Genomic DNA, 27,874 nt, shown 5'->3' on the forward strand with positions numbered 1-27,874 from the left:
TTAGTTCCCCTTTGCCACTGGCTTCCTCCCCACTTCAACCACGGGAAGGACTGAAATCTGTCTCCTCCTCGCACCTCCATCCTGCTTTGGAGCCTCGGGGAGGGCACGAGCCACCCACAGCCCCAATCTACCGCTCTAAATCGGAGTCGTTACAGTGGGATCGGCTTTGACCTGCTGGCTGATCCTCCACCACTTGGCCGAGCGGAGCCCAGGGCAGGGAGAGCTCGCCTGTGTCGATACTGTCTATATTTAACCATGCTAATGCAACTTAATTCACCTTACGGCCAGTTTGGAAAGCTGCACTCTTGCGATGCCTGTTCTTCGCAGGTAGATGACTCGCGGCAGGCCGAAAGGAAAACCATGACAATTCATCAAAGGTCATTTATTCCCAGCGGTTCAGTTGTACTTTTAAAATCGGATGCATCTGTCAGGCACTTCATGGCTGCTTCGTGGAAGCGCTCTGCCCAGCTCCAGGGTAGAAGACAACATTTGGCTCAGACCAAGTGTTTGGAGGACTCATATTCTTAGGATACATTAGCTAGAAGCTGGCCAAATCCTAAAAAGGAGTGTCCATAGCCTCAAATACTTGCAGCAAAATTAACCTTATGCTGTTCTTCACAGCTTAACTGTATCCACCAGCCTGTGCCCATGGTGCCGAGCGTTGTCACCACCAGCCTGTCACCACCATTAGCTACAATGAGACTGAAAAAACTCAGAGCTTATCAAAAAGCAGCCTGTGACATGACTTTACACTGGATGAGGGCTCTGCCAGTGAGGAAATGCTGGGTACTCATACCCCTTTTATCTAGCAAAGAAAGGCATAACAATGACTGGCTGCAAACTGAAGCCAGAGAAATTCAAATGAGAATTGAAGCATGGGATTTTAATGGGCTGGTAATTATCCATGAGGACAAACTTCCAAGGAAAGCAGGGGGTTGTGGAGGTTTCAAATCAAGCCCAGCTACATTGCTAAAAGATATGTTGTAGCTCAAACAGCACATCAAACGTGCTGGAGAGATTCCGTGGCTGAGGACCAGTGGTACGGGTTTTTGCAGGCAGTGAGAAAAATATTTTCACTATTTTTATTCTCTGAGTGATGGGTTGGAGGACATGGGGCTGCTGCAGCCAGATGAACTAGGGCTGCCGTTTCCAAGATCTGTCAGGGTTTCTTACATTCAGCAATGAAATGACATGCACTGCAAGAAAATCGGTCTCATACCTTGAAAACTGGGAAGCAATTGCTGCAAGAGTCAGCACAGGGAGAATTTGAAGGCAGGTCACTCTGTGGAAGTGCAGAGGGAATGTATTTCAAAACTAAGGTGAAAACAGAAGACCTGGACAATTTGGCCTGTATTCAGTGCCCTCCCCCCCTGCTCTGTGATGGGAGACAGATTGCACATTTCCATGAGAAACAGTTACTTACAGGTATGGGTTCTGTAAATAAACTATTTTATAGCATCTTAGTTCCTTCTTTGTCAAGGTGTCCCGTGTTGCTCTGTGTTTGTGCCGAAAAAAAAAAGATAAAATGCTTCTGTGCAACCCCAAACAAGCATATGTTTAAAGAAATAACTGTTGCAGCACTTGAGGTTTGCACCGTGTGCTAGCGAGCCATATGAGTTCTGTAACATATAGCACTCCCAGTTTCTTATCTGTGTTTCATTGGTTGATTCATAGCCATTTTGCTGGAGAGTGGTATGATTTTCACTGCTTTGTCACGGGACAGGGGACAAACGCTGACGCTGTATTAGAAAGGATGGCAGATTGCCTCTCCCGTACTTAAGTGAAAATATTATTGATTCACACTTCTGTGTAAGCGAAATCAGAATCGCCAGCAGCAAGCTACCAGCCTGAATTTAGCAGCCACCGCATAGCAAAATCTCCACACCTCTTGCCACAGCTCAGGCAGCTTTTGAGAGTGATCACCTCCCTACTTCAGGTCCTTAAAATATCTGTTGGAGGTGGGCTGATTTCTCCTCTTCTGTCTGCTCACTCTACCCCATGCTACATAATCATCAGGACAGAGTTGAACAGAAACAAACTGCAGCTCACTTGAACGAGACTGTGTCTCTCTCTCAATCCAGGATTTACGATTCCCCAAGTTGTCGGGAGGAAAGGATTACAGGTTGCAAGATGCCTTTTCCTCTGATGCTACTGGCAGGGTGAGCAGGAGGAATTTGGCAGTGAACTGTTTTGGTCCCACTTTTTGCGGGAAAGTACCTGACAGCTTTGCTGAGATACAGGCCAGCGCTGGGGGAGCGGAGCAGGGCTCTTGGGTACGGGGAGGCTTAACCCTCAGCTCCGTGACCTCCTCCATCAGGGACTCGTGAACTGTTTGAAGAGAGACATCTCTGAACCTAAGCAGGAAAAAGACAGGGACGACACTACCCTCACCGCATCTGGACTAACTCCCACTCTGCTCTCTTTTTCACTCTGCCTTATCGCAGCGCAAGCGGAGTCAGGACGCAATCCCCATGCTGGGGAAGGGAGCAGCGGCTTGCCTGTCCACAAATCCACTTTGCACTGGTGGTGGCTGGGGTTAAAGTCTGACAAACTTCACACTCACAAAAAGCAAAGCAGAAAAAGAAGAGCTTTCAAGACTTTCAACCGAGAAACAAAGCAGCACTATACAAAAATTACTAGCTCTCCATTTGCTTGTAATCCCCAAGGCTAGCTCTCTGCTGGCAGGCTGCATGTTAATGCCTTATTAGCTTGCACTTGGTGTTCTCACCATGCTGCAAGAGAAAAGGACAGAGATGCAAGTGTTTTTGGCATCTCCAGAAGTCCCACCACTACTGCGGTGAGGACCTGCCTGCGTTTTGTTAGCATTTCTTCCTAGCGAGAACAAGACCTGCCTGGTGGATGAATGCAGAGACCCAGAAATAGGAAATTCATCACCTAGATGGCAAGTATCTTATGGAATAAGCTGAATTTAAGGTAGGTCTGACTGATTGCAGGCGTAATCAGCACAGTCTACCTTTTCAGTGGAAACTCCACTGAGTATCAGAAAACTCTGCTGCTAATATGTTCAAGCAAAGAAACAGGTTGGAATGGTGAGTGGAGCCCCCCAAAAGTTCACTTGCAGCTATTCAGAGGCCAGGCTAATCCACACGACAGAAAGCCTGAGGCAGACAGGTATCAGTGAGCTGATAAAAACAGAACTTGGTTTGTTCCTGGCATGACTTTGGAAGGGAGCCGGCATAACTTTTGTATAGCAAATTCCTTTATGAGCTGATAAAGGCAGCAGCATATTGAGTATCGAGCACTCTTGAGGAAAATTCTGTTGAAACTAGGGAGGTTTTGCCCAAAATCACACTGTAGAATTGCAGCTTCCTAAACTGCACCAACCTACGGCATGTGCAGTCTGTGAGCCAGCTGCTTCCTAACTCTTACTGACAGAATTTGCTGACATGCAAAACCTTCACTCTTTTTGTATTTCACCTCCATTTCTCATCCTCTTCTGCGAATGCTAAAGAAATGACATGATCTGAGGCTGCAAAACTACACTGCCACTGCATTTCAATTCATGGGCATGATGCCTGGGCTCTCTCCCTGCTTTGCAGTCCAAAGGACTCTGAATATCTTGCTTAACTGGTCTCTTGTTTCTGCTGTCGAATGGCCTGTAAAAAGATATCCTTCACTTGGTCCATTGTGTCTTGATACAGTTTAAAGTCTTCCTCTTTCTTTCTCACAGTAGTCTCCAAAGCAGCTTTCAGAGCTTCGTTCTCATCCAGCTGGATCACAAGCCTATGAGGAAACAAAAGGAAAACTTTCATGTGAGCCGTGGAGCTTCAAAGCAAATTAGAACAGTGCTTCAGCTCTGGGGAAGAAAACACTGAAACACATGCTCTCTGGTAATTTTATGACAGGTGTGAGAAAGAGCAGACTTAACACTTGTTCCTTCTCTCTTTGAGGTAGAAAAGAGTATTAGATGACCAAGATACTTTCCAGATCTGTTTTGTTAAAGATTATAATTTTATTTTCACTAATAAGCTTGCAATCAACGCATAAAGAAAGAAAAAGAAAAAAAAGGTGTCTTCCTTGCACGTGTTTTGTGTTGGTTAACATTTGCATTAGCTTGATATTTCTGGGTATCTGTATAATTATTAGCAAATTTGTGTAGAATGGCATAGACAAGCTCAGACCAGAGGATCTGTGATTTCTACAGAGTTTGCTAGGTTTTATCTTCTGAGGAGCGGATGCGGGTAATATCACTGCTAAAAGGACAGCAATGAGTTTTAGCTGTTGTGAGTAACAGCATGGAGGAAGGGAAACCATACCTTGTGCTCAGCTCCTCTATCTGCGATTCTAGAGGCAACTTGGAGAGCTGGGCTGCAGAGAGCTCCTTCCTATTGCTCACATTCAAGGTGAGTCTTGAGTGACTTGCAGACTGGCCTGTAGATTTAATCACAAAATGGGGTTTTAGTAAAACAAGCAACCATTTTCACTTGGTAGCACAATGAGTGAATCTCAGGAAATAGTGAATAAATACTAAGGAATCTGTTCAGTTCTAGGTATATCCATGAAGATACTGTAACTATATAGGACAGGCTTTTATTTTAATCTCCTTTCAGCAAAATTAAAACATGATGAGTTTGCATTTCTGGGTTAAATGCAGTAATATGCCTACCTATTTAGAGAAGAAAAAAAAATCATCCAAAATATTTAAGTGGCCAAAAGAATAGGTGATAGAAACAGTTGAAAAGGATTATTTTAATGTTAATCTTGTCATTGTGTTTCACTTAAGATTATGGCAACTGTTGCTTCCTGAATGCCTGTGATGATGTTTGCGTGTGGCACACACCAAAACAGCTTTTGTAAAGCACTTTGATCCTCAGCATAAACACAACATTGGTTAAACGCAATGAAGCACTCAAACAGGTACTTCAAACTAAGATTCTAAATCAGGAATTATTTCCTAAATAAAGGCCTACCCAAAACATGCACCATTGCTCCTGTCATTTCAAAGGGACGCAAAAACTTTTTTCAGGGTTATAAAGAAAATATAATTCAAATTTACTACTGGGATTGGAAAAGCAAAAAACTGTGAGTGACCAGTCGATCCCTACAATGGAAGAAGGCCCAGAGAAGACAGGCAAGGATGATGTACCCAAGAAGCTCAAAAGGAATGTAGGAAGTGACCATAGCTACCGTAGAGGATGCTGAACTTATCCCAATAGCAAGCGGAATGGAGGGTGGTCTTTGCTGTAGATAATCGGCTGAATCAGTTGAGTAAATGTAAATGGCCTTCTCTAAAATAATCAATGGAAAGTACTACCTACCTTGAGCCTGCTAGACCAACATGAGGGAAGTGTGTATGTGGTTCAGGCCAACATAGGGTATAAAAATCAAAAAAACCAGCCAAATGATCTTTGAAGAAAATAAAGACTTGAGATGGCTTCAATCCACGTATTCCTTCCCAGCAAAACTGGGGACACACAGCATCATGACAGTGAGCATCTAGGCCGGTAATGGGAATCATACCTGTGTTGCGATTCAACTGTACATTGCAATTCCTATATTGTGCTTGTGTTGTGATTTCAGTACATTGCTGTATCACTTTTCCAATTTAAAATCCCACATAACGTCAAATATCTTCAAATAAGTAAATTTGGTATTAAAACACTAAATCCTTCTCATGTGAAATATCTAAAAGAACCTGGTCAGAGAGTATTGGACTCTAACAAAAACATATGAGAAGAAAAGGTTATGTTGTATAACAAAGAAATGCTTTGGATCTTGAGGTTGTGTTTTACAGGGCTGAGGAAAACCTGCTGTTACTTACCTATTCTCCTCTGGGATTATTCTTTGCTAATTTGAAATTTGGATAAGACAGAAAAAAACCCGAAAAATGAAAAGCATGAATAATTTTAAAACACAACTGGGTTGTTTCTAGCTACTCAGTATCATTATCTACTTCCCTTGAATTGAAGAGACTAGAAACATTAGATTAGCAATTAGATCAGCTCTCTCCAATTTTGCACTTCCAGAAAGAAAAGAAAATATTATGTTAATTAGCGGGTTCTCTAGTCTCTATTTTATATTCAAGCTTTTCATTCCTTCTTAATTCCTCAACTATCTGGCATGAAACCATTTAGATAACCTACATGCTCTGCTGAAGAGGTATATTACAGACTTGTAGACTCGTTTCTTGTACAAACTCCAGAGTTTTGGCACATCACAAGGGGCTGAGCTCTCTTCAAAGAAGGGTGGTGAAATAGATTGTTACCTACTCATCTTATGGACTTAGAGAGGATTTCTTCTTATTAGTCTTACTGCCAATCCTTTTCTACATTTGCTTTTAGTCCTTAAGCAGACAAGGCTAATGAACTAAATATTTAGTAAGAAGGAACCCTGTCACACTGGTAAGAACAGCCTGCTTCCTCTGGCTATGAAATGCCAGTCTCCCAGAGGGGAGTTACCAAACTTACTACAGCACAACAACTTGACCAAAATGGCTCAGGACCTGCAGAGTTTACCACTGTATCTCTTTGGGGTTGCAAGGGAAATCTAAGTGGAGCACATATATGATAACAGAACAACACATCAACTCTTTACACTACCAGGTTGTATGAAAGTCTGGGCACTCAAAAATTCAGTTAAATTCTCCTCTAGAAGACAGCACCAAAATGCTCCCATGCTATTTAAGGCATGGAGTCAGTAAAAAGTGTACCATTGAGAGCTGTATTCCCACAACTCTCACCTGACTACTACCTGTCCCTCCACACACCCTGATTTCTTCCTCTGGGCATCTGCAGAACCGTATGAGGGCTCCAAAGCCTCTCACCTCCAAACCCTCCTGGGAATCACAAAGAGCATGCCATGATACCACTTCTGTGAGGCCCAGCACTGCTCTCTTATCAAGATGAGAATGTCCTATATCCTAAAAGCCAAAGGCTGCAGCACTTTGTTTCTAAGCACTAGGTTTCTATTACGATCTAAGTTTTTCTGTACTACTTTTTCTGCTGTCAGGCTCTCGGTTAATACAGGTAAGACAGCTCTAAAAAACAGTGGTCACAGAAAAACATCGGAATGAGCCCAGTGTTGGCTGGAACCCTTTCTAAGGACACAACAGTTCTGCTCTAAGGAACGGATCCATATTTTACAGAGAGGAGCAGGTCTGAAGCAATCATTCAGTCCCCATTCAGGATAAAGGCTCCTTTGAATCCTGTCCCATACACCTAATTCTCTCTATGCACTGGATGGGTGAATGGCAGTGCTTCCCTTGAGGTCCTGAACACGATGTAGATGTTACACTGGAGACCCTAGCTCTCTGGTATGAATCGAGATCATAGAGAACAACAACATGTGATTTCTTGCATCACGGTCCTGCAGCAGAGAGAACTTATTGTCAAACATGCATACGACCAAGAGCACTATGTTGGGAGATGCAAAGAAATGCAATGCAGTTACAGCAGCGTTTCTTACCTCAGTCTGACCCACGCCCAAGAAGAAACAAGACACCACTGCAGGTGGAAGAGGGGGTGACTGCTTATGCAGGTCAGCGTGCTCAATACAGATCAGCTCTAAGAAGCTGATGTGGTAGCATTAGTACACACCACAGCGCTGGATAGAGTCATGATAGAAAGCCACGCCATGCATCTGCTGAGCTGCAGAGCAGTCCCCCTACGGCCCAAGATCATGCGCTTCAGTGTGGGGCAGGCCAAGAGCTTGTACAAGGTCTCTGATGAGGCTTATGACCTCTCTAATCACTGTAACTCAGCCGGACGGCATCCTAGGATTTGCCAAATTGAAATTCCTATTCCTACTGTTCATATCCTGGCATTTAAAGTCTTTTTACTTTATGAAAATACATATAAAAAGGGAAACCACCGGAAAAGTTTCCTTAAGAATATGTGCCATTTTATTGGTTTAGACACTTTACAGAACCAGAGTCTTTAAGCAATAAAAGGATCTGATCAGGGAAATAAAAATTTAACATCCACCATGAATTCTTCTCCTTTAACTATGCTAGTGAGGCTTTCATATTTATAGCAGGAGATTATCATGTTCATGGGATAATAAATTACACCAGATCTAATTACTTCATCACCAGCAATAGTTTTTCATAGACACTGACAGGCCTTAAATTGGGATGCGTCCTTTAATTCTGCTCTTAACCTTCAGATGAATCCCTCAGGCAGAAGTGCAAAGGGAACACAGCAGTGGGCATGGTGGCAACACAGAGCAGTGTCAAGTTTTTTCCACAGACTGTCATCCCATAAAAACAACGTATTGCAAAAGTCCTGGTCACACTTAAATCTGTGGCAAAATCCTCTTGAATTAAGTGGGGCCAGGATTTCAGCTTCCGTATTGTTCCACTGGTCTGAGTAGGTCCAAATCACCGTGTGTAAGGTCAAGCACTTGTGTAGGTTTGATGGATTAGAGTCCAAATGTTGTTTCTGTCTATTAACCACAGAGGTGGGACAGGGGAAATAGTTGTAGATAAGTGCTCCACCTCACCTGTTTTGCTCCTGAGGGGAGGTTTCTGTGCACTTGTGCTCCTCCCTGGATCCATTTGCAGTTTTTCAAGCTGCTGTTCCAAAATGACACATCGCCGCCGTTCTTCCTGAAGCCTCTTCTCAGCTTCCAAGACTTTATTGCTGCCTTCCTCCACCCTGATAGGCAAAAAAAGGTCGTTAAGCTTATTTATGTCATGACTATTAAGGATCAGTCAGTCTTGATACTGAATCCTGCTTCATGCTGCACAGCTCCCAACAGAGGGAAAAGGAGAATTTTCCATGCATCCAAAGAAAGAAATCCCAGTAAAATTTTTCCAGATGACATCCTCCAAATTTGCAAACCAGAATTAACTGAGTACAGTTGGAAATAATGGGTTCATTAATGGAGGTTGCCTAGAACTCTTAACACTGGCTACTTGTGTGAATTTACCACTCAGATGGGCAGGCAAGCTGCAGATTTCTGAGGAGAGATCTTTTATTACAAGAATAATAAAATGCATTTTTTAAACACACTGGGAAAATTTGGAAGGAAAATAGTTTATAAAAACACTGTCCAGCATTTAGCTGTTTTGCGTCAGTTATCTGCAAGTAAGAAAAGAAACTTGATGTTGCTTTTAATAAACTTAGCCATTAGACAGTGAGTGGAAGAGAAAGTGAAGGTTCACCCTGCAGTATAGAATGGAAGAGCAAAGTGCCTCTCTGTTCACCCCGCACAACATCTTAGAAAATTAGCTACAAAAATTTGATGTGCGCCCACAGACGCAGATAGTGGTGCATCTCGTGTGGGGCAGCACCTGATACCAAATGATTCAAAGGATCTTAAAGCTAGAGAGAAACTTGAATTGACTCACTGTATTGTACAGTGCAGAATAAAAGAATTTCCTTCTTGACCCCACAGGTGATAGCTGATTATTCCCTGAATCAAGAGACTTGATTAGTCTTATTTCCCTCCTAGCTGGCATAACTAAAAAAATATTACAACTATAATAAAATTATATCACTGTCCTAAAAATCTAGCTACAGGCAAGACTCTGACCTCCTGTGGCAGTGAATTACCAGGCTGGTGACACTCTATGAGAAATTATATTTCTCTCAGTGGTTCTGAATTCACTAAACTTTCATTTGACCAGGTGTTCCCCTAGCATCCACGTTAGACAAACAGTGGAGGAAAAATGACAAGACTAGTCAGATTTCACTAAATCTTCTGCCAATATGAATAACTTACTTAAACTAAATGTTCCTCTAGCTCTTCCCCTTCCCCCAGCAGGGCCCAATCCTACAAACCGTTCACAACGGTGTATCTTTTGACAGTATATTCTACTCCACAGTAAGTGACTGTGAAACACAGTCCTAAATTCTGTCAGCTGCTGTAGAAAAATCCCACTCGTAACCATTCCCAGTGCTCTTCTCTCTATAGACTTAGGCACTATATGTGTTACTTGAGCTTTGCTGACCCACACTCCAACAGGGGAAAGGAAGAGGAGGAATGCCTGATATTTTTACACATATTCATGTTGAAATATGACCGGATGGTATATTATCCTGAGGTCTTCCAAGAGTTATTGCACACAATCTCACAAAATTTACTTTACGTGCTCTTGATAAATGTGTGATAACCGTGATGCTGCTGAATCATCAGTCTATGGTACATTTTACAAGCAACTGTGCATTTCATTGACTCCGTGTTCTTCATTATCCCATATTTGTGATGGCCCCATTTCAGCTATCACTCACACCTCCATCCTTATCTAATTGCATAGCTCTATTAAAGTCACTGGGCTTACAAACATGAATAAAATTCTCCCAGTATGTATTTCCAGGATTTAGCCCTTAAAAACACAGGGGATGATACCTTTACCACAGTTACAAAAAAATTTATTTTTCTGACTGCAATTAATTGTACGGGACAAAAGTTAGACAAGTGTGAAATGATAACTAGTGTAAAATACAGCAAGCAAGCAAATAGTGCCTATTGTATTCAAAAGCAGACAGACAAAAAGTATATCTTTCCACAAACTGGAATACAGATTTGGGAATCAAATAATAGACATCCTCTAACTGGTAAAAAAAGCAGTAGTTAAAAGGTATCTAAAGAGAAAAGACTTTGCTTCCCCTGCCCTCCTAAAACACAGCTGGCTTTTAACATCACTTAAATTGAACTGAATAATAGAAAAAAAAATCACCGTTATGCTTCAGTTAAACCAGAAGAAATTAATTTAAAAGTGGATACAGGAAAACTTAAAAGAATGTGAAAAGCTTTTGGAACAGAAGTCAGATTCTAACTATAATTACAGTATTTACTACTGATTAATAATATTGCTGCCTAAATAACACCACACATACATAAATACACGAATTCTAGTTTCATATAGGTGCAGCAAGCTTGAAGATGACTCCATTTTTCCTGTCCTTTGTTCTAAAAGAATAATAAAAAAAATGAATCATCAACCAGGCAGGGAAATTGAGCAGAAAAAATTTAAAAGCCCCTATTTAAGGAAAGGATCACACTGGCAGCGTATAGTGTACTGTACTGTATGCTATAGACTCTCACACGTCTCAAGATCTCCTTAATCACAGCATCCCACAAAGGATACTGGTAGAATCAGCCGCTACCTTTTCTGCAGCACAGTGACCAGTTCCAGGAGCCTGTCTCTTTCCACTTCAGCAGCCTGGCAGAGAGCCTTGTGCTCTGTGATCTGTGTCTGCAGCACTTTCAAATCCGGGCTGTCAGTGCCAGCAAGCCTAAAAGCAGCAGAAGCGTAGAGAGTCTTGTTTCCCATTTCACAAATGAAAGAAATGAAACAAAGACAGGATTTGAAAAACATATCAAAATACACTTGTCTGAAGACTAAGCCAGAATGCAGAGCCAGGCTCACTACCTCCCCCCAGCATCAATCCCTATACTGCAATAAATGGGACAGAAATATTTGGAAATAAAGCCACCGTGAGTTTCATTGGACAGGTCTTTTCCTTCACAAGTATGCTTTCCCTTCCCATCACCCCCAAAACAAACTTCCACCTCTGATCAATTCACTCTCACTGACTCTCCTCCCATTGCTGCTGCCAGAGTAAAAGAAGCCTATATGTGGATTCTCCACAGTGCTACACTAAGCTATTAAATGGCATGCTATTGATTTTCTCCCACTGAAAGGCTTCAGGCAGCATTAGTACAATGGCCGTTCTTGTGCCTAATATGTGATGAAAGGAAGGGACAGTTTTCCCATGTATCCCATTATTATGTACTTCATTACTTCTCCGACCTCTCCGCACAGGAGTATTCAGGTGTATCTCCTTTAGAACAAAAAGCAGGAGAAATCTTGGTGATTGGGGGTGAAAAAGGAAAAATGGGGTTTAGCAATCAATTAGAAAATTAAGATAGCAAGAAGACACTAGAGCTTGTGTCAGAGCTCTTTGGCAGTATCAAGTAGAAAGGATGGTGAAAGAAGCTCTTCGTTACAGAAACAAGGCAGACAAGGATAAGGCTTGCCAGCAGCTTGCGGAGCGTGGCAGGAAACCTCCCTTGTTTATGATGAAGTTTATATACATACCTTCCAGGTGGGATGTTATTACTGAGAAGGAAAGGCTCAGTAGCTGCTGACTCTACAAGTGTATGGCCCATCCTGGACACGGTGCTGGGAGGAAGAAACCTTTGTTAAGCACTGAGCTCTATGGAGGGCAGTCCTCCAAGAATTCCGGTCATTTTCCAATGTCTGTGTTTATTGCTGCTTTGTAGGGAAAAGGCTCCCAGAGCCCTCTCAGTGGGTATCACACAGGCACTGCATACACAATAGCTCAGCTTGCTCCCTGACTCCAAAACACGCTGCAAAAACACCTTGTGTCTCCATTGTACAAAAACCATAGCTCAGCGTTTGATCTCTGTGCTTCTGGGGATACTTTGCTGGCACTCCAGACCAGCATTGTGGAGCTCCATGTCACTGAGTAGCCACACAGCAACTTGTGAGCAGGAATAGCTCTCGACCGTGCTTGGCTCAAGCTGAGCACGCAGCCACACAAGCAGCCACTGCTGCCCTGTTTCCTTGCAGGCACTGCCTTAGACCCTTGCACAGAGCACTCTCATCTTACACCTTCACCCACCAGGGTGAGAGACAAGCACAGGTTACTGTGCTTGTTTGATAGTGTTTGCATGTTGTATGCTTTCATAACCAAATGAACCCCTGTTCTGCAACAAGGTACACAATTTTATTTCCAAATGCCCTTGAAAAATATACTTTATATTGTTTTCTGAACCCTTCTACTTTGTGGACACCCTCAGGAAGATCTGTCAGGCTTAGTGGTGTAAGAGGAGGAGTCAGCCGATAACACTAGAGTATCACTTCCAGTCTGGATGAGTTTTACACGTAATGATGTGTGTGCCTGGGACATAAAAATCTAGTGTGTGTTTGTTTTCCAAACTTGAGCTCAGCTGCCTAGAGGCAAGTCCCCGTAGACTTTGCCCATGTTTCTTTGCCTTTAGGCTGCAGCTAACAGAGGATAAAACCTTAATATTGTGGAACAGGCACAGCTGCCTTCTAGGCTAGGAGTAGTTAATCCTAAAATCAAGTTAAGGTTGCTAATGACAGAAGTGGCCCAGTCTAACAATGCAGATTTTTACTTTGACATCTCCAAGGGGCTTTAGTTCCTATTTATAGCATTTTTCATTTCATCTTTCCTGATAGGAAAAGATGATTCACTAAAGTAAAATGGAATAGAGAGTTCATCAGCATATTAAAGTTAATGGAATGATTGAGCCCTGCTGACCAAGTTATTAATGGCTCTTGCAGTTTTCAGACTCATTCACTGCCCACCTGACATGTCAGCTATTTTCATGACAGAGATATGTTAGCCACGTATACAAGCAATAATTTATGCATTGCACTTAGCAGCTCCTACAAAGCCATTACCCAACCTTGTTTTCCTGCTTGCCTTCTGCTTACCATCAGCAGACATATGAAGTAAAAAAGTGGATAAAATATAGATTTGCTCCATGAGAGCACAGCTTCTGCCGAGTTAGAGGTGGGAGAATAAAGTCAGTCAGAAGGGCATAACAATGGAGATGTGGACACTTTCAAATTAAGGACGTTTTAACTCTAACTCGAAAACACTGAGAAGAACTTTTCTTAAATTTTGTATTAATGCTCTACTTAGACTCAGGGATACATCTGACAATTTTAAAGCCAAATTCAGCGTGTAAAGTAAAGTGGTAGGCGAGTTAAAATTACATAGAAGAAATCAGTTGCAACTTTAACTTGATGAAAAATTTCCTCCTTCCTCAGAAGACCAGTCTCAAATCCTCATTGTCAATTAGACCATGAACTCTTTAGCAACAAAACCAGCATTTTAACAGGAAAGGATAAAACTTGCTCTGGTATTATGGTCCCTTTACACAGCCAGAGTGACACAGAGTCACATCAGTGTAAACAAGAATCAGATTTACCACTGTATTAAGATTAGTGTAATTTACGTGGTCCTCAGTGAGGCTTTATAGAGTGTTTGTTAAGAACAAATGATGTGGTGTGTTTTCAACATTTCTGCAAGGAAATCCTACTCAAAGCACATTTATTGATTTAAATAATGTGCCAGTGATTTAGTGCATACCTAAAATGGCATTTTGTATTAATTCGCCACCCATCTCTCAGAAGTCTGCTCATTAGAAGCCCCGTTTCTCATAAGAGAGAAGAATCACAGGCACTTAAGCTAACCACATAAACATTATCTGAGCTGGAGAAAGAGAATTAGCTGCACTACCATCATGCCAAATGTAGTAATGTCTGCAAGTCTGTATATCTTTCTCTGTTCCAGGACGAAAGTCCAAGAGATAATGTGATTAGAGATTCCCATATACTGTAAACAGACTGCCACAGCTGTTGGTACATAGCACTTGTGGTTTGATACAATTGTCTGTGAAAACCATGCTTCTGAATAACTCACAACAATTTTAAACATTGACATTAGGGTCTTCTTACCGAGCAGATCCAATCCTTCCAACCTGATTGCTGCCTGATGCCAGAGGCTTAAGCAGAGTAAAACCTGGATCTTCTGAGTGCTCAGAGGGTGGTGTAGCAGCAGCTCCTGAACCGTCCCCTTGATGGGCAGATTTCTTCTGTTAATGTTGGAGCAGGTTATAAAACCAATTACACAGTTCAGAGGAAAATAGCTGCATCACTGCCTAAGCAGCAGCTCATGATTTTTGCTACAAGCATGCCAGAACTTTTGATTTACAGGACCTCCTCAGAAACTTTTCTTCAGTTTCTATGGATTTCAGGATGGAAACAAAGCAAAAGTCAGTAAAGTGCAGTTTCATATGAAATCATAGGGTGCACACAGTGTCACTAGAGAACCCACACCGCAGCACCACCACTACCAGTGCCAGCACGGGTGGCTTGTGTCCCTAACCCAAGTTTTATCTTGGGTTCAATGCTTATCCCCCATTACTGAGGGATCTGACAGATTCACAATCTCACCATAACCCTATGAGGGTTTTATATCAATGGGAATTAGATGTCTAAATACTCTGACAAAACCTGACTGGAAGATACCACACCACAGGAGAAGTCTTTAGCAGGTTAGTGGACTGCCTCTCAACTCCTATGCCTGTGCTCTTGCAATAGTACCACCTTGCCTCTGTCAGCTTGCAACACTAGACCATAAAAGAAGTTGAAAACATTTTTAATATACTAGTCCATAAGGGGCCAACATTCCCAATTCTTTCATCTGTACAATGAAATTTCCATATGCCTGAGACCCATCAGACTCATATCTATAGCTTGGACATCTGAGGGAGAGGAAGTTTTTGAAGTGGTTTACAGTGGGATATGAGAATAATTTACTAGGGGTCCCTAGTAAATCACTCCATGAGGGGATGTAGCTGGGTACCATGGCAGCTTGCTGATGTTGGCATCACCTATGTTTGTTTGCTTGCTTCCTTCAGCAGCCAAGGATGCTGAATACTAAAAAGTCCTCATTGCAGCCCAACCCTTGCTGTCAAGTCATGTGACAGTCTTGACATGGAGCCACGTGTGGATGCGATTGATATTTCTATGTTTTCTACTCTTTAAACAGCTTGAAGGAAAGTTATGTACAAACAGAAAAGAAACTTAAGTGTTACAAGAGAGAATTCCTGGTTTATCATTCCATCAGGAGAGACTGTCAGTAGGACAGGTATTAGTGTCTCAAGCTAGCAACCATCTCAGGTAACAAGGCAGAAGGAAGTGGAAGAGCAGATCTAAAATGATTAAAAAGTGTGCTCCTCTAGTTAATTTCTTCTGACTGTCTACCTGAAGTGTGAGTTGCCCAATCTCCTCTTCCAGCTCTTTAACCTTTGCTTCTCGTTCAGCCACCATCTGTCTGAGCTGCTCTATAAGGCAGTTTTGTTTCTGAACCTCACTGTTCAAATGCTGCCCTAGCATCTGCTGGGACTCCTTGTTCTTCTCATCCTGCTGGCTCAGGTGCTTTAAGATCTCCTGCATTTGCTTCTGTTGGCTCTGATAAAATAGAAACAATAAGTGAGATCTTCACTTTTATATACAATGATTATTAAGACTTCCTGGGTGTTCTACACCCCCCAAGACAAATAATACCCATTTAGGAATGCTAGAGCAAGCCGCTGCCCTGCTAAACCCATTCCTTGGTGTAGGCATATTGATGTCACTAGTGCTACTCCAATAATTTGGTCCGTTATGTTTTAAGTGTGAGACCACCTTATCTTGTTCTCAGCATTTATCCATTGAAAGGACTGCACAGCACATCTACTTGCAAAGCTCAGACACAGGCAGCTGGGTAAGGACAGTGTCCCCACTGGTCCCTGTGGGTCATATCAAGACTTTAGTGACTGGATGGTACAGGTAGAAAAGACCTGAGCCAACTGAGTGATTCAGTATGCTGGCAGCTTTACTCCTGAGTGTAACAGAAAAGACAGCAAAAAAGGCTGGCCTTTGACAAAGAAGGTCACTTTTTCATAAACTGGATAAAAGTAGATTCAATGTGCTTTTTGTGAAATTAGAACATGATCAGATTGTGTGATAGTGATGTTAAAAGATGAGGGTAGTATGAGGTGACAGCTATGAGGCTAGGCTGTTTTACCAGTATGTTTTGGAGTTTTTTTCAAACTGACAAATCTAATACTTGTCGGACAGTTTGTTCTGTTAGGCCAACAAACTGCAAGCAAGGTGCTTCTTTGATGTAAGGGATAAAACAAGTTAACCATTCCTTCCCAAGTAAACTCACATTTTTCTGTAATCATTTTAGTGAGAATGCTCAGACTTAGCAAAAGTGACAACTGTTATTTGGCTCCTCTGTAATCTGCCTAATCTGCCAGCCAGTACCCATATTCCCCATGGCTGCCTGGTGTGCAGAAACATGAATGCCAGCTTAGTCATAAGCATGTCTTAGCTAAAACCTACATATAGAAGCAAGGAAATGTGATTTGAAATGTGAGGAGCTAGATCAGGAAACACAGAACTAACCCTACTAAGAAGTGGCTAATAATTTTTTTCTATTATTTTAATTGGGGAAGACTATTTAGAACCATGGCAGGACGAAAGGATCCTGCAAGACCATGACAACAATCATTTATTTCAGCATAACTGCATCTTGAGTTTCTGCTAATACTCTTGGTTTTGAAGGGGCCAAATCCTCTCAGCTCCAGCTACTGCAAGTGAATGTGCACATGGTTTAGCACTCATGGTTCAGCTTGTGTGTTTTGGGCTGTGTAATACAACAAATCAAAGTGCAAGATTGCAGGTATTCTAAGAAAAAAAAAATCTACCAATGGAGCTGAAAGCAGAACAGAGAATGCAGTCCAGCTTCATGGGTCAGGAATGAAGCCCTTCCTCTACCTCTTAGATAATCCTATTTCAATCCTTCTGCAAAAGATTTCTTCCAATACTTGCAGCTTAGAGCCACTTGACTGCAACTGTCACGCCTGGTGCTGTCTTGCAGCCTTTACATGATCTGATCCAAAATGAAGGGCTTTAGCTGGCTAGGAAACCTCTGGCTGTCACAGTTTGATTCATCAGGCCTCTGTATACCCTAAGGTTGTCTGTGTCATCGTGTCATTAAATGACATCATGTTTCACCACTTATAGAAAAAGGGCTGATCTGCAGGGGCTGGGACCAACAGTAATAGTCAGACTGTACCAGTAAGGCATCTATGAGCTCATCATCGTGTTTTCCTTTCTCCAGCAAGGTTATGATCTGTTCCTTCAGGGTTTTCACTTCACTGCACAGTACTTTGTTCCTGGCTTTTGATGCGTCGAGTTTTTTTTTCACTTCCTCATGACTTTTTTGGAGAGCATCATGTTCCCCAGTGAGTTTCTGCAGTGATGCAAACACATCATAGGAAATGACAGTTATAGCCTATCACCAAGCCCCAGGTGCTTTGGTGAGCTAAAGGAATCACACATTGCCTGGTAGAAGCTAAAAAATGGAAATGGCATACAATATCATCCCTAAGTAAGTAGAAATTATAAATGCTACTACTCGCTGCCGGCTTGGCAGCATCAAAAAAAGGTCTGTCTGCTCAGGAACACAAGTGGACTAGGTTGATTCAGTACATGCCAGGAAGCAAAAGATAATTTTGTGTTAAAACCTAATTCTGTATGCTCCTGCTTTTTCTTTTGCCTCACCATTATTCACGGGGAGACTCTCTTCCTTCCAGATGCAGGTGGTGATGCCACACTGTCTGCTAGAACCTGTCCCTGGTATACGCTGCCCCCTGAGCCATGCCTTCACCTAGATGAAACTGGCCAGGGAGCACGCTAGCAGTTAAGTAGTAACGGACAAGTACAGGGGAAGTTATTGTGAAGGAGCCTGAAACACAAAGGCAGAAGTGGAGCCGTGCAGATTATAGTTATTGAGGAACATCCTCCCTGTGCTGTGGGCCTGTAGCTATAAATCTTCTCTTCCATTCCCATGGCCAAGAATGAAAGGTGTGTATCACCCCATTGCTCATTCTGTTGCACGGGTAAATTGCGGTGAGAAAAGCAACAGCTCATCAAGCTCTGGAATGGTGCCAGGTGGCCTCTACAGAAGCAAATACAGAGAAGGAGAACGGGGAGATGTGCTTTGCTAAGCTGAATATGTGTAGCTGACCCTCACTACCCATGTTTCTTGCAGACACAGGCCTATGTATCCTTTCCACCTCGGGGTTTACTACACGTGCCACTAGCTATAGCCTCTCTCACCCCTAAACACCAGATGCTTGTTTATTTTTATAGCAACTACATGTGATAGATGGAGGGTAAGACTCATTTTCAGAATGCCTCTTAAGAGGGTGTCTGGTGTAATTCTCAACTCTGTTTTGTTTAAATATAGAAGCCCACAGCCATACAGATATATGAGGTATGAGGGGGATGCTTGTATTTAACATCGCATGAAGAATGCACATCTGGCCACAGGGTGAGGGGGATGCTACAGAGCTTGGATGCAGATGTAGCAGGGCTTCTTTCTGCCTTCAGTATAAAGCCAGTACCAGCTGCATTGCAACCCAGGGCCTCTCTCTCCCCCTCTCTAACATCACAGAGCATGCACAGTTGTCAGGTAGCCACATTTCAGATGAAGTGGATGCATCCGACACATGAATCATACAGCAGAGGGGAAGACCAAATCTTGTACTGCAGCAGTATGCCTGGCCAAGCCAAGAGTGCAATACAGAAAACAAGTGTGGAAGCTTTTTGCTCAGTCTGTGAACTGCGGCAGGACTTCTGCCAGCAGAACAAATGGGTTTCTGAAATCGTCTCCTGTTAGGGTGTAACATACTCCCTGAAGGTAAGGCAAGTTATTACACCCTATATACCCAAACAGGACTCTGTCAGCTCACAGGTTTTTACCTCCAAGGTTTCTTTCTTTTCTTTTTCCAAGCTGCGAATCTTCAACAAGTTCTTCTCTTGGGCTGACAACTTCCTTGGATCAGTAAGTGCCAGCAATTCCTCATCAATCTCACTCAGTGATGTTCTGGTCTTGTTTTGACCCAATTGATTCTCCAGCTCTCGAACCTAGGGGACAATAATGACAACTCATCCAGGGTCTTTACTGGGAATCCAGTGGTCCAGCATCCAAGAGGACATAACCAAAGGGAGCTCAGAGTCTAGCATCATATTACGTCTTGACATTATCGTGGTTAACTAACACAGAGCAGTGTCTGTTCTTTCAAGTTTAAATTTGTTAGCTGCTAACAAACATGTAGCTATCTAGGGCATCTGTGCAGGGAGGACGTATGACATCAGACCTACAGGAGACTCAGGACACATGGGAGATCTGTACCTTATTGAAGCCACACGTGGAGGCCAGGCAGACACTCCAAAGCATCTTGAATGCCACTAAACATATGTGTGGACAACAGAATAATACCTTAGATCTCCTCTAAAAGGGCAGACACCTACTCACCTATATACATATAAGCATCTTGGTCTTTAGCAGAGTCACCATCCAGGATGTCCACAATGTAAACATTTAAGGCACAGTTCACTAGTGTGAACATAGGTACCTAGTGCTGTTTTAGATGCCCTGGGATACTGAGGGCACATATGATGCAGCATCTACAAGACATCCACAGTCCTCTGGAGAGATGACCAGAGGTCAGAAGGACACCCTACGGCATCTTGGCTGGCATTAGACACCTATGTGTAGTCAAGAGAACTCAGCCTCTGCATCTCAGCTATTCACTACATACTTCTTCTGTAGTCAGTAGAAGGAAATGGGTACTGCTACAGCACAGTTCCTCTGCCCTGTTCTGGAGGTGGCTTCGAAGATAAGATGCACCTACCTCACTTTTGATACAGTGACTGTATTTACAAGATTGCCACTGACTACAGAAGGGGCCTGAGGAGACTGGCTCAGAAAGAAATTTCTACATTACAGTAGAATATAGTACGTACAGTCTTCAGATGAATCCCAGCCCGGGGGTCTAACGGAAAGAAAAATGTAATTTGCTCAAGGGAAAGTAGAAGTTAACAATTTAAGTCAGAGTGCAAAAATCACAGTTTGTTGGCATATAATTAAACAGCAGAAAAATAGGAAAAATATGTATCAAATTGCCTGAGAGAAGTTTTATTTAAGATGCAGACAAAACTGCCTCCCTGTCTCGAGCTGACATTTCAGCTAGACTGTGCCCTTCAGAAGATTCAAGAGTTAAAGATTTTACTGAAGTTCCTGGGGGAACAACTTGAAAATCTTACCTGACCTCAATTCTTCCCATCTGACTTTAAGCACTGAACAAAGGTGTCTAAGTCAGAGCACAGACATTGACAGGGCTCCGTCTGTACTCAGTGGAGAGAGACACCTTCAAAACATCCTGGGATTTTAACTAGGCTGCCATAGCTCTCCAAGGTCGCTGAACTCTCTCCTTTGGCACAGATGCGAAAGATTCCCATCTTAAATACTGAAGCTTGCATGTTTCCAATAGACTAAATAATATAGTTTGCAGGAACTCTGAAAGACCCTGCACACATCAACACATATTTAAAATTTAACACCCCACCACCACACACATTTGTGTACACACACGCACACACACCAAAAACCTATTACAAAAGTTAGCATGAAGTGTTTTATTCTAACAGTTGCTTTCTTCAACAGAGAAAAGACTGGCCATGTATTTGCAGTAAACACTGTTTGTATTGGGACACGCCTTATAAGCAGGTATGGATGTTAAGAATTACTTAATGAAGAACTAACAGTATCTTCAACTCAAACTGAGGTAACACCTCTACATAGAAAGAGCCTCCTAGCACCCAGCTTACATGGCACCATGCAGGGTCTTAACTCACTTTGCTTTGGAGAACAAGAATTTGCTGGGCTCGTCCACGCCAGCTGCCAGAATTGGTCAAGAGACTTTGAATATTCACATCTTCACCAACTTCATTTGCCAAAAGCTATGAAAAAGGGATTAACATCAACAATAAGGCTAGGCTTAAATACATGTGTTGGGGAGAGGGGAGGAAAAGCTGCTCTCTAGCAGTAAACACAAAACACTCTATCTATACATAGTGGCCTGTATCTGATATTCAGTATCCCACGTGATGTAAGCTCTTTCAGATCATTATTACAATACAGATTGTTGGTGGGTAGGAGGAGTTTGGCTAACATGAATGGTTTTACTTGTTGAGGTGGGTAATTCAGTATTTTGATAAGTTTGAGTATTATTCGTTGCTTTTTTAAAAATGTGAATCCGTGTTTTCCTGCCTGCCTATGGAGAGTGTCAAATTGTACGATCGAGCTGTATAGCTGGTTGTCAAACTGTGCTACTTTTGTAAAAAACGAGGATTTCAAATTCGTCACCAATGTTTACTAAGCGTTACTAACAGTTTTCAATATATGTAATTATTTTTGATATAATGAATACTTTACCAGAACTAAACAGGAACAGAGTAGAGATACTGTCTTAACACACACCCTTGCAATCAGGAATTGAGCCAACCTCTCTTGCACAATTCAGACACAGCCACATTAAGGAGAGCTAAAGTTAGTATGAAGAGCATTTAAATTATTTATAAAAAGGTCAGCAGAGTTCTATTTTTAGGACCATATTCGCTACTCTGATCTGCATTGCAGGTCTCTTACGCAAAGTAATGAAACCAAAGGAAACAGAGCACGTAGTAATGCATTAAAATCCATCATGAATCAAAGACGAAAAGGTTACTCTGGATGTCACTCCAACAAACTGTTTAAACATGTGCTTTAGTTCAAGTGTGGTCTTTAATCCCATTGACTTTCATGGAACTGAAGACTACATTAAAAGTAAATACATAATTAAATGTTTTGGAAAGGAGGAATGGGCCTGAAAGTACGCTTCAAATCAATCACAAACCTATTTTGCTGAACTGGGACTTTCAAACCTTAAAGGATCTGTACCCATCATAGCAATAGAGATAGTGGATACAGTCATCCAGCTGTGGTGGCAGAGCATGAAATCTGTGTGTCCACGTGCATATCTTTCCAATGAAATCACTACACCTGTGTCTTTTCTTACCTCCTTAGAGTTCATTGGAATACTTCATGGAGGCTAATCAAAGCTCAAAAGAAAAGAAGCCTCCTGATTTCACAAGAATATACCTCTTGCACAGGATCCCAGCCACAGACTGCATCCTGCAACAGTACCTTTTGGGTCATCTTCAGCTCCTGTTTCGCGGACTGGAGTTGGTTACGATACTCCATCACTTTAAAGTTGGCTGTGGTTAATTTTTCTTGCAATGCTTTCACCTTTGGACTTTCAGCCTTTGAAGAGAAGAAGGTACTTGGTAAGAACAGAATCCTTAGGGAAAAACTGAAATGATTAAGATCCACAGATCCATCAGGATCACAGAATCTTCTTTTCCCAGACCCATGCAAATGCCTTCCTTAATTTGGGGGGTCATAGAGAAGGTACAAACAGAGCAATTTTGTCACAAAACTAGTGACAGGGATACATCCTTGTCACAAGGAAAGGACTGCACAATAGGAGAGAACTAGGTATCAGCTTCTGATTTCCCCTCTTCAGTTACAATTCGTACCAAGTTTCCTTCTATCATCTTCAGAGTTGATTGCTTGATTTCTGCATCACCACCACCAAGAGAATGTATTTTTTCTATGGCTGTCTGTAGCTGAAAAACAATGCATTGTTATTATAGAATGCATACAGTGAAGGTCATATCTCCATGGAATATTAATTAGCAAAAAAGTACAACAGCAGTTTTGATGATCCTAGATGTTTGTTTACTCTAGAATAAAAATTACTTAATTTTCCCTTGTTTTTTAAACACAATCAGTAGGAAAGCATGCGATTTCTTCCTAAAACGCTTCCCAAAGAAGCATGTGTTATTTTACTGTGGAATAACTTCAGTGAAAATGTCTCTGGACTTGCTGAGATGGGATCAGTTATCAAGTATGGGGACTTCTGGGGGATTTTACCACCACAGGTTCATAAAATAAGTGTTTCTATACATAAATGCAAAGCCAGTACAGTACAAATCAGGATGCTGTCTCTAGATTCTGGATGCCAGTTTACACACTTTTCAAGAAAATCACAGGGTATTTCATAAAAAGCACATAGTTCTACTCACCACAGGAATTCAAAAGGAGAAATGACTACCTAATGCCCTATAGCTGACATTTAATAATGGTGTTAGGGCTCTTTTTCTTTAGCTGGTAGCTCTAAGGTAGCATTTCTCAACCCATGAAGAATGTCTCCTATTGCTTGCCACAGGAAAGGAAGGCAGACATATAGACCCTCCTGCTCTGAGCCATGTCCTATGCTGAGGTTGCAAAGACATCTTACTGGACGGGATTGCAGTGAATTTGGAGCTGGAAAGGCCGGGAAATGTTGCTTTAAAGGGCTGAAACTTCATTCTCTGAGGTGTGCAGAAAATCTTGTTTATTTGCCTGAATAAAAGAAAGCTCTAAGGAATAACGTCTTCATTAAAGTGGTATCTGCGGAAACAGAGAGTGCAACTCAGACCCAGCTCTAATGTTACCCCTTCTTTGCAAGTAAATCAATGGTTAGGCCACCCCTTCTATGCACTTCATAAACTCTTTTAGTCAATAGACTGAGAATGAGAAATTTCAGCTAGTGTTGGCAGCTGCTAGGTCAAATTCTAAGGAAATTTTTTGCAAACATCCGTTTGCAGTCTTTGTTTACACATACCACCCTTTGCTAAGCGATTGCTCAATTGCTCAATGGCCACACCTTCCATTCTGTTTGTGGGAACATAGTCACATTAAAACACTTATGATTTACATATTTTTCAGTTTTCATACAAGCAAAGAGCTAACAATTATGTAAAATAACTGTGTTTTCCATTGGTGAAAATACATACTGTGATGCATTTTTAAGAAACCATCACCACAATTCATTCCGCAGAGTTTAAGGCATCTAGAAGTCGGCATAAGGGATGAGACTCAACTCAGAGATTAACACGTTCCTTGTTTTCAGTGTGGGTGTCTCTATAAAGAATGGAGTCTAGTCAATACAATCAAGGAAGTCTAGTCTTCAGCTCACTTTACAGTAGACACTGGCATTACATCAAGTGCATGGACTGACTGTGGACTTGGTTTTGTTGCCCACCCGCAGCTGTCTAGTCCCTTTTGAGGCATCCGAGGGTATCCAGCAGGCCTTCAGCTGCTGCACCAGGACTGCCAGTCCTGTCACATCTAACAGCCCTGCAGGCATGTCTGAGAGGTCAAGTGACATCTCAGATTGTACTTTTATGCTTATGTGTGGGCAAATGAATTGCACTTCAGTTGTCTTGGTTCTTTCTACAATCAATGGAAAAAGATGGGTGTGTCTAGACAGTGATCCAGCTTAGCTTAAGAGTTACTAAAGAGATGTGAATCACTGCAGGCTCCTGTCTGTGACAGCTCTTCTCTTTCATCACTCAACATTTTTCATAGATACCTCCCACTGTCAAACATTGCTTTAATTTTACCCATCTTTTACATCTTCATATAGTTCTACTGAACAAGTACAATGCACAAACTCAGCCAGTGACCATAACTTTAGAGAAGAGCCACCCCAACTGAGGCTGTGAGAAAATACAGACCATTGACCAGGGCATGGTTTCAGTGGGGCTCATGTTGTGCTTCATCTTTACCTCAGATGAGACAGGTTGCTGGTTTTGGTTTTGATTTTGATGGTGCTGGTGTCTAAGGACAGATTTGTTCATATATAAAGTGTCCCCCTCTACTTTGACCAGCAGTTATTGCTTCTTGAAAATTTTTGTTTGCTTTGAGTTTGATTTCCTTTCCTGAAATGTCTGTGGTCCTTTCTTTTGGGTCAATATCTGACAATATTTTAAGTTTCTGTTTGAATAATGGTCATTACACTTCTGCAGTAGAGGATTATAACCGAGTTGGTTTTTCTTGAAATTATTCATGGCTTGCTCCTTTACTTGTGTGATTTTGTAGGTCCCCAGCTACACCTGATATTTCTTAGCCAGCCTGCCAACTGTTTGACAAGACCCCTCTGACCAGAACTCTCTGGATTTATGCAGGTTCTCAAAAATTTAATCTACCATTTCTTGATCTTTCAGGTAACTAGGGTACAATTCAGATAGATGCATGATTCATAATAATAAGTGATTGTGAAAGATGGAGTCAAAATGCATTTGTCAGCATGATACTGATCCATTTAAATGATGTCTACTAAGGAAGCAAAGTGCTGAAAAAAGCATTAAAAATTATCCCAAATTTTACCAGTATTGTGTAAGGAAGAGCAGTAGTAGCCAATGAACAAGATAAATATTGACATCTGGGCATCTAATTTTCATTTTAGCAGTCACCTGAGTAAAATTATTCCTGTGAAAGGTTAGCGTATATAAAAAAGTCATACTAAACCAGAAAAATGAATTTGCCTGAGTGAAGATTTGGTGTCTTATGTGATATAGTTACTGTCTCAGTTCTGGATGTACTTATGCCAGAAAACAGCTTTCATTATATGGACGAATAAAGCTTAGAAGAATAGACTACTAATTCATGACTGGTATTAATGAGGTGGGAATGTAAGACATAATGGTATGAAATTTGCTCCTCTTCACAAAAAAAAAAAAAAAAAAAAAAAATCAGAAAAATATAATTGCCATACTGCTAGAAAAGCCTCTGTGCTTCAAATACAAGTGAACCTTCTTAATTGGCATTTCATAAATCTTTGGCTCATTATAACTTATGGATATCCTTTCCTAGCTCCTCCCTTCTGCAAAGGTGAAAACAGCTGAGGGCACACATCCCCCTCTCCTATCATGGACAGAAATTACAAGAACTCAAAGCAAGTATGGATATAAGAGCAAAGTCAAAATGGGAACATGAATCAAACCCCGTTTCTACAGCTCCTCTATCCCAGAGGTTGGATTTCTATGTTTTAGCATACAAAAAGAGAACAAAAAAAATGCCTCACTTCTCTCTCCAGCTCTTTGACTTTGTTATTCAGCTGCTTCACTTTGGCTTTTTCACTCTCAGTCTCGGCAGTTATCTCACGATTCTTTTTGGCCAATTCAACTATTTTAGTAGCTGCAACATCTCCAGCTAAAGCAGATGCCCCTGAAAATATACATAAAAGCAAAGGACATATCTTACAGGCAAGATTCAGAATAGATGATGCTTTTGTTCTCTGTCCAGCGCACAATGTACTTTTATTGTCTAATCCATTTCTCTCAGAACTGTGCCAGGCACTTAAATGAACAACTGAGGGAAAAGAGGCATCAGTGATTCCAGCTGGATTGCTTGGTCCTTTGAGTCAGCATCACATTGTGGCTAGCAAAGCCACATTTCACACTTTAGCAACAGCCACATGTCAGAAGGCCACAACAGTGGCCGTAGCAATGTTACTACATAGAAAGGGTAGAGGTGTTTTCTGCTCACTGCTGTGAAGGACAGTTATGAATGGGGTTTTGTGGCATATTACAGAAAAAGACAACACTATTTTGTGCTAGTTGTTTACTACTGGAGGAGTTGTTGAAACAGAGGTGCAAACTTTTCTAGACATCTGTCCTGAAAGGTCAGGCACACTATTACAGTTGGGTCCTGGGTAATGTCCAGGAAATTTCATTGTGCCTATTTATATGCCCCTTGAGATTATACATGGAGCCTTATTGTATTACTCTTTTAATTGCTCTTTTAAACAGATACTTCATTCACCTCCTCATCAGAGAGGGTTTGATTAGCATCAAGAATAAAGTAATCCCCAGAACTGGCTTGCGTGTCATCTGGCTTTCGTCAACATGACATAGGTGAAGAAAAGTTCTCGCACAAGTGCAAAATCAATATGATTGCATACAATGTCCACGGAAACTTCTAGCTCAGCAATGAATATGAGCCTGCAATAACAAATCCTTGGTGGGATATATGAAGATTGAATTTGGCTGTTGTCATTCTTCTTAACTCTTTCATCCTCCTTCAGTGCTCTGAAGTAATGACTTTTCTACTGACATCCATGAACATTATATTCAAGAACCAGGGTGAGATGCAACGATGACAGATCACTCTTAAGAGAATTCTGAGCCCCATAAAAACCCTAGAGACATTAAAGGGGCTATGCAGAATATAGCTGAGAACAGAATATGACCCTATATCACTATTTAAAAACCTTGTAGAAAACATAAATTTATTATTTTTGAAAGCATTTCCAATGTTCTCACTCCTATACCTGATTTGTGTTTCCCCTCTCATCTAGAAGCTACTTTTTCCTTAGTTTTCATGATAAATAATGGCTGCTATCAAGGATCATCACAGTAAGTACTAAACTAACCAAAAGCCAGGCTGCTGCTTCCATGTCATGGTCTTCAAATGCATTACACACGTTTAATCAAAGCTTTTAATTCCCAAGCAACGTGGGTGAGTCTCTTGCCACAATGTAGATAGGGAAGACAGAGGCATGGGGCAAACTGCCGCAAGCTGGCATGAGTCAGCCAGAGAAGCTGCAACAGTACAGCTGGCTCCTGGTCCTGACCCGC

The 27,874-nt window shown here is 41.7% G+C and overlaps 1 protein-coding gene and 1 long non-coding RNA gene across 6 annotated transcripts in view; one reads left to right on the forward strand and one right to left on the reverse strand.

Moving 5' to 3' along the window:
- Positions 1–367: 367 nt before the first annotated feature.
- CCDC13 (coiled-coil domain containing 13) overlaps positions 368–27,874 on the reverse strand; it is a 36,069-nt gene continuing 8,562 nt past the window's right edge. For 2 of the 5 annotated variants that reach the window (XM_052808167.1, XM_052808176.1), the window contains exons 4-16: positions 26,320–26,462; positions 22,946–23,035; positions 22,509–22,670; positions 21,224–21,328; positions 19,286–19,450; positions 17,595–17,771; positions 15,734–15,940; positions 14,423–14,559; positions 12,008–12,091; positions 11,073–11,201; positions 8,461–8,615; positions 4,278–4,392; positions 368–3,744 (exon numbers count right to left, since the gene is read on the reverse strand). In XM_052808167.1, the coding sequence (XP_052664127.1) occupies positions 3,585–3,744; positions 4,278–4,392; positions 8,461–8,615; positions 11,073–11,201; positions 12,008–12,091; positions 14,423–14,559; positions 15,734–15,940; positions 17,595–17,771; positions 19,286–19,450; positions 21,224–21,328; positions 22,509–22,670; positions 22,946–23,035; positions 26,320–26,462 (1,829 nt within the window). In that variant the 3' untranslated portion in view covers positions 368–3,584. The remainder of the gene's footprint in view (positions 3,745–4,277; positions 4,393–8,460; positions 8,616–11,072; positions 11,202–12,007; positions 12,092–14,422; positions 14,560–15,733; positions 15,941–17,594; positions 17,772–19,285; positions 19,451–21,223; positions 21,329–22,508; positions 22,671–22,945; positions 23,036–26,319; positions 26,463–27,874) is intronic. The other 3 variants (XM_052808185.1, XM_052808203.1, XM_052808194.1) reach the window with 3 other exon arrangements.
- Positions 2,821–5,589, forward strand: LOC128151137 (uncharacterized). The gene is made up of 2 exons (XR_008238284.1): positions 2,821–2,934; positions 3,692–5,589. It is a non-coding gene; the product is annotated as an uncharacterized LOC128151137 (long non-coding RNA).

Source organism: Harpia harpyja, chromosome 1, assembly GCF_026419915.1.
Source record: "Harpia harpyja isolate bHarHar1 chromosome 1, bHarHar1 primary haplotype, whole genome shotgun sequence".
In the NCBI taxonomy this organism is placed as follows: domain Eukaryota; kingdom Metazoa; phylum Chordata; class Aves; order Accipitriformes; family Accipitridae; genus Harpia; species Harpia harpyja.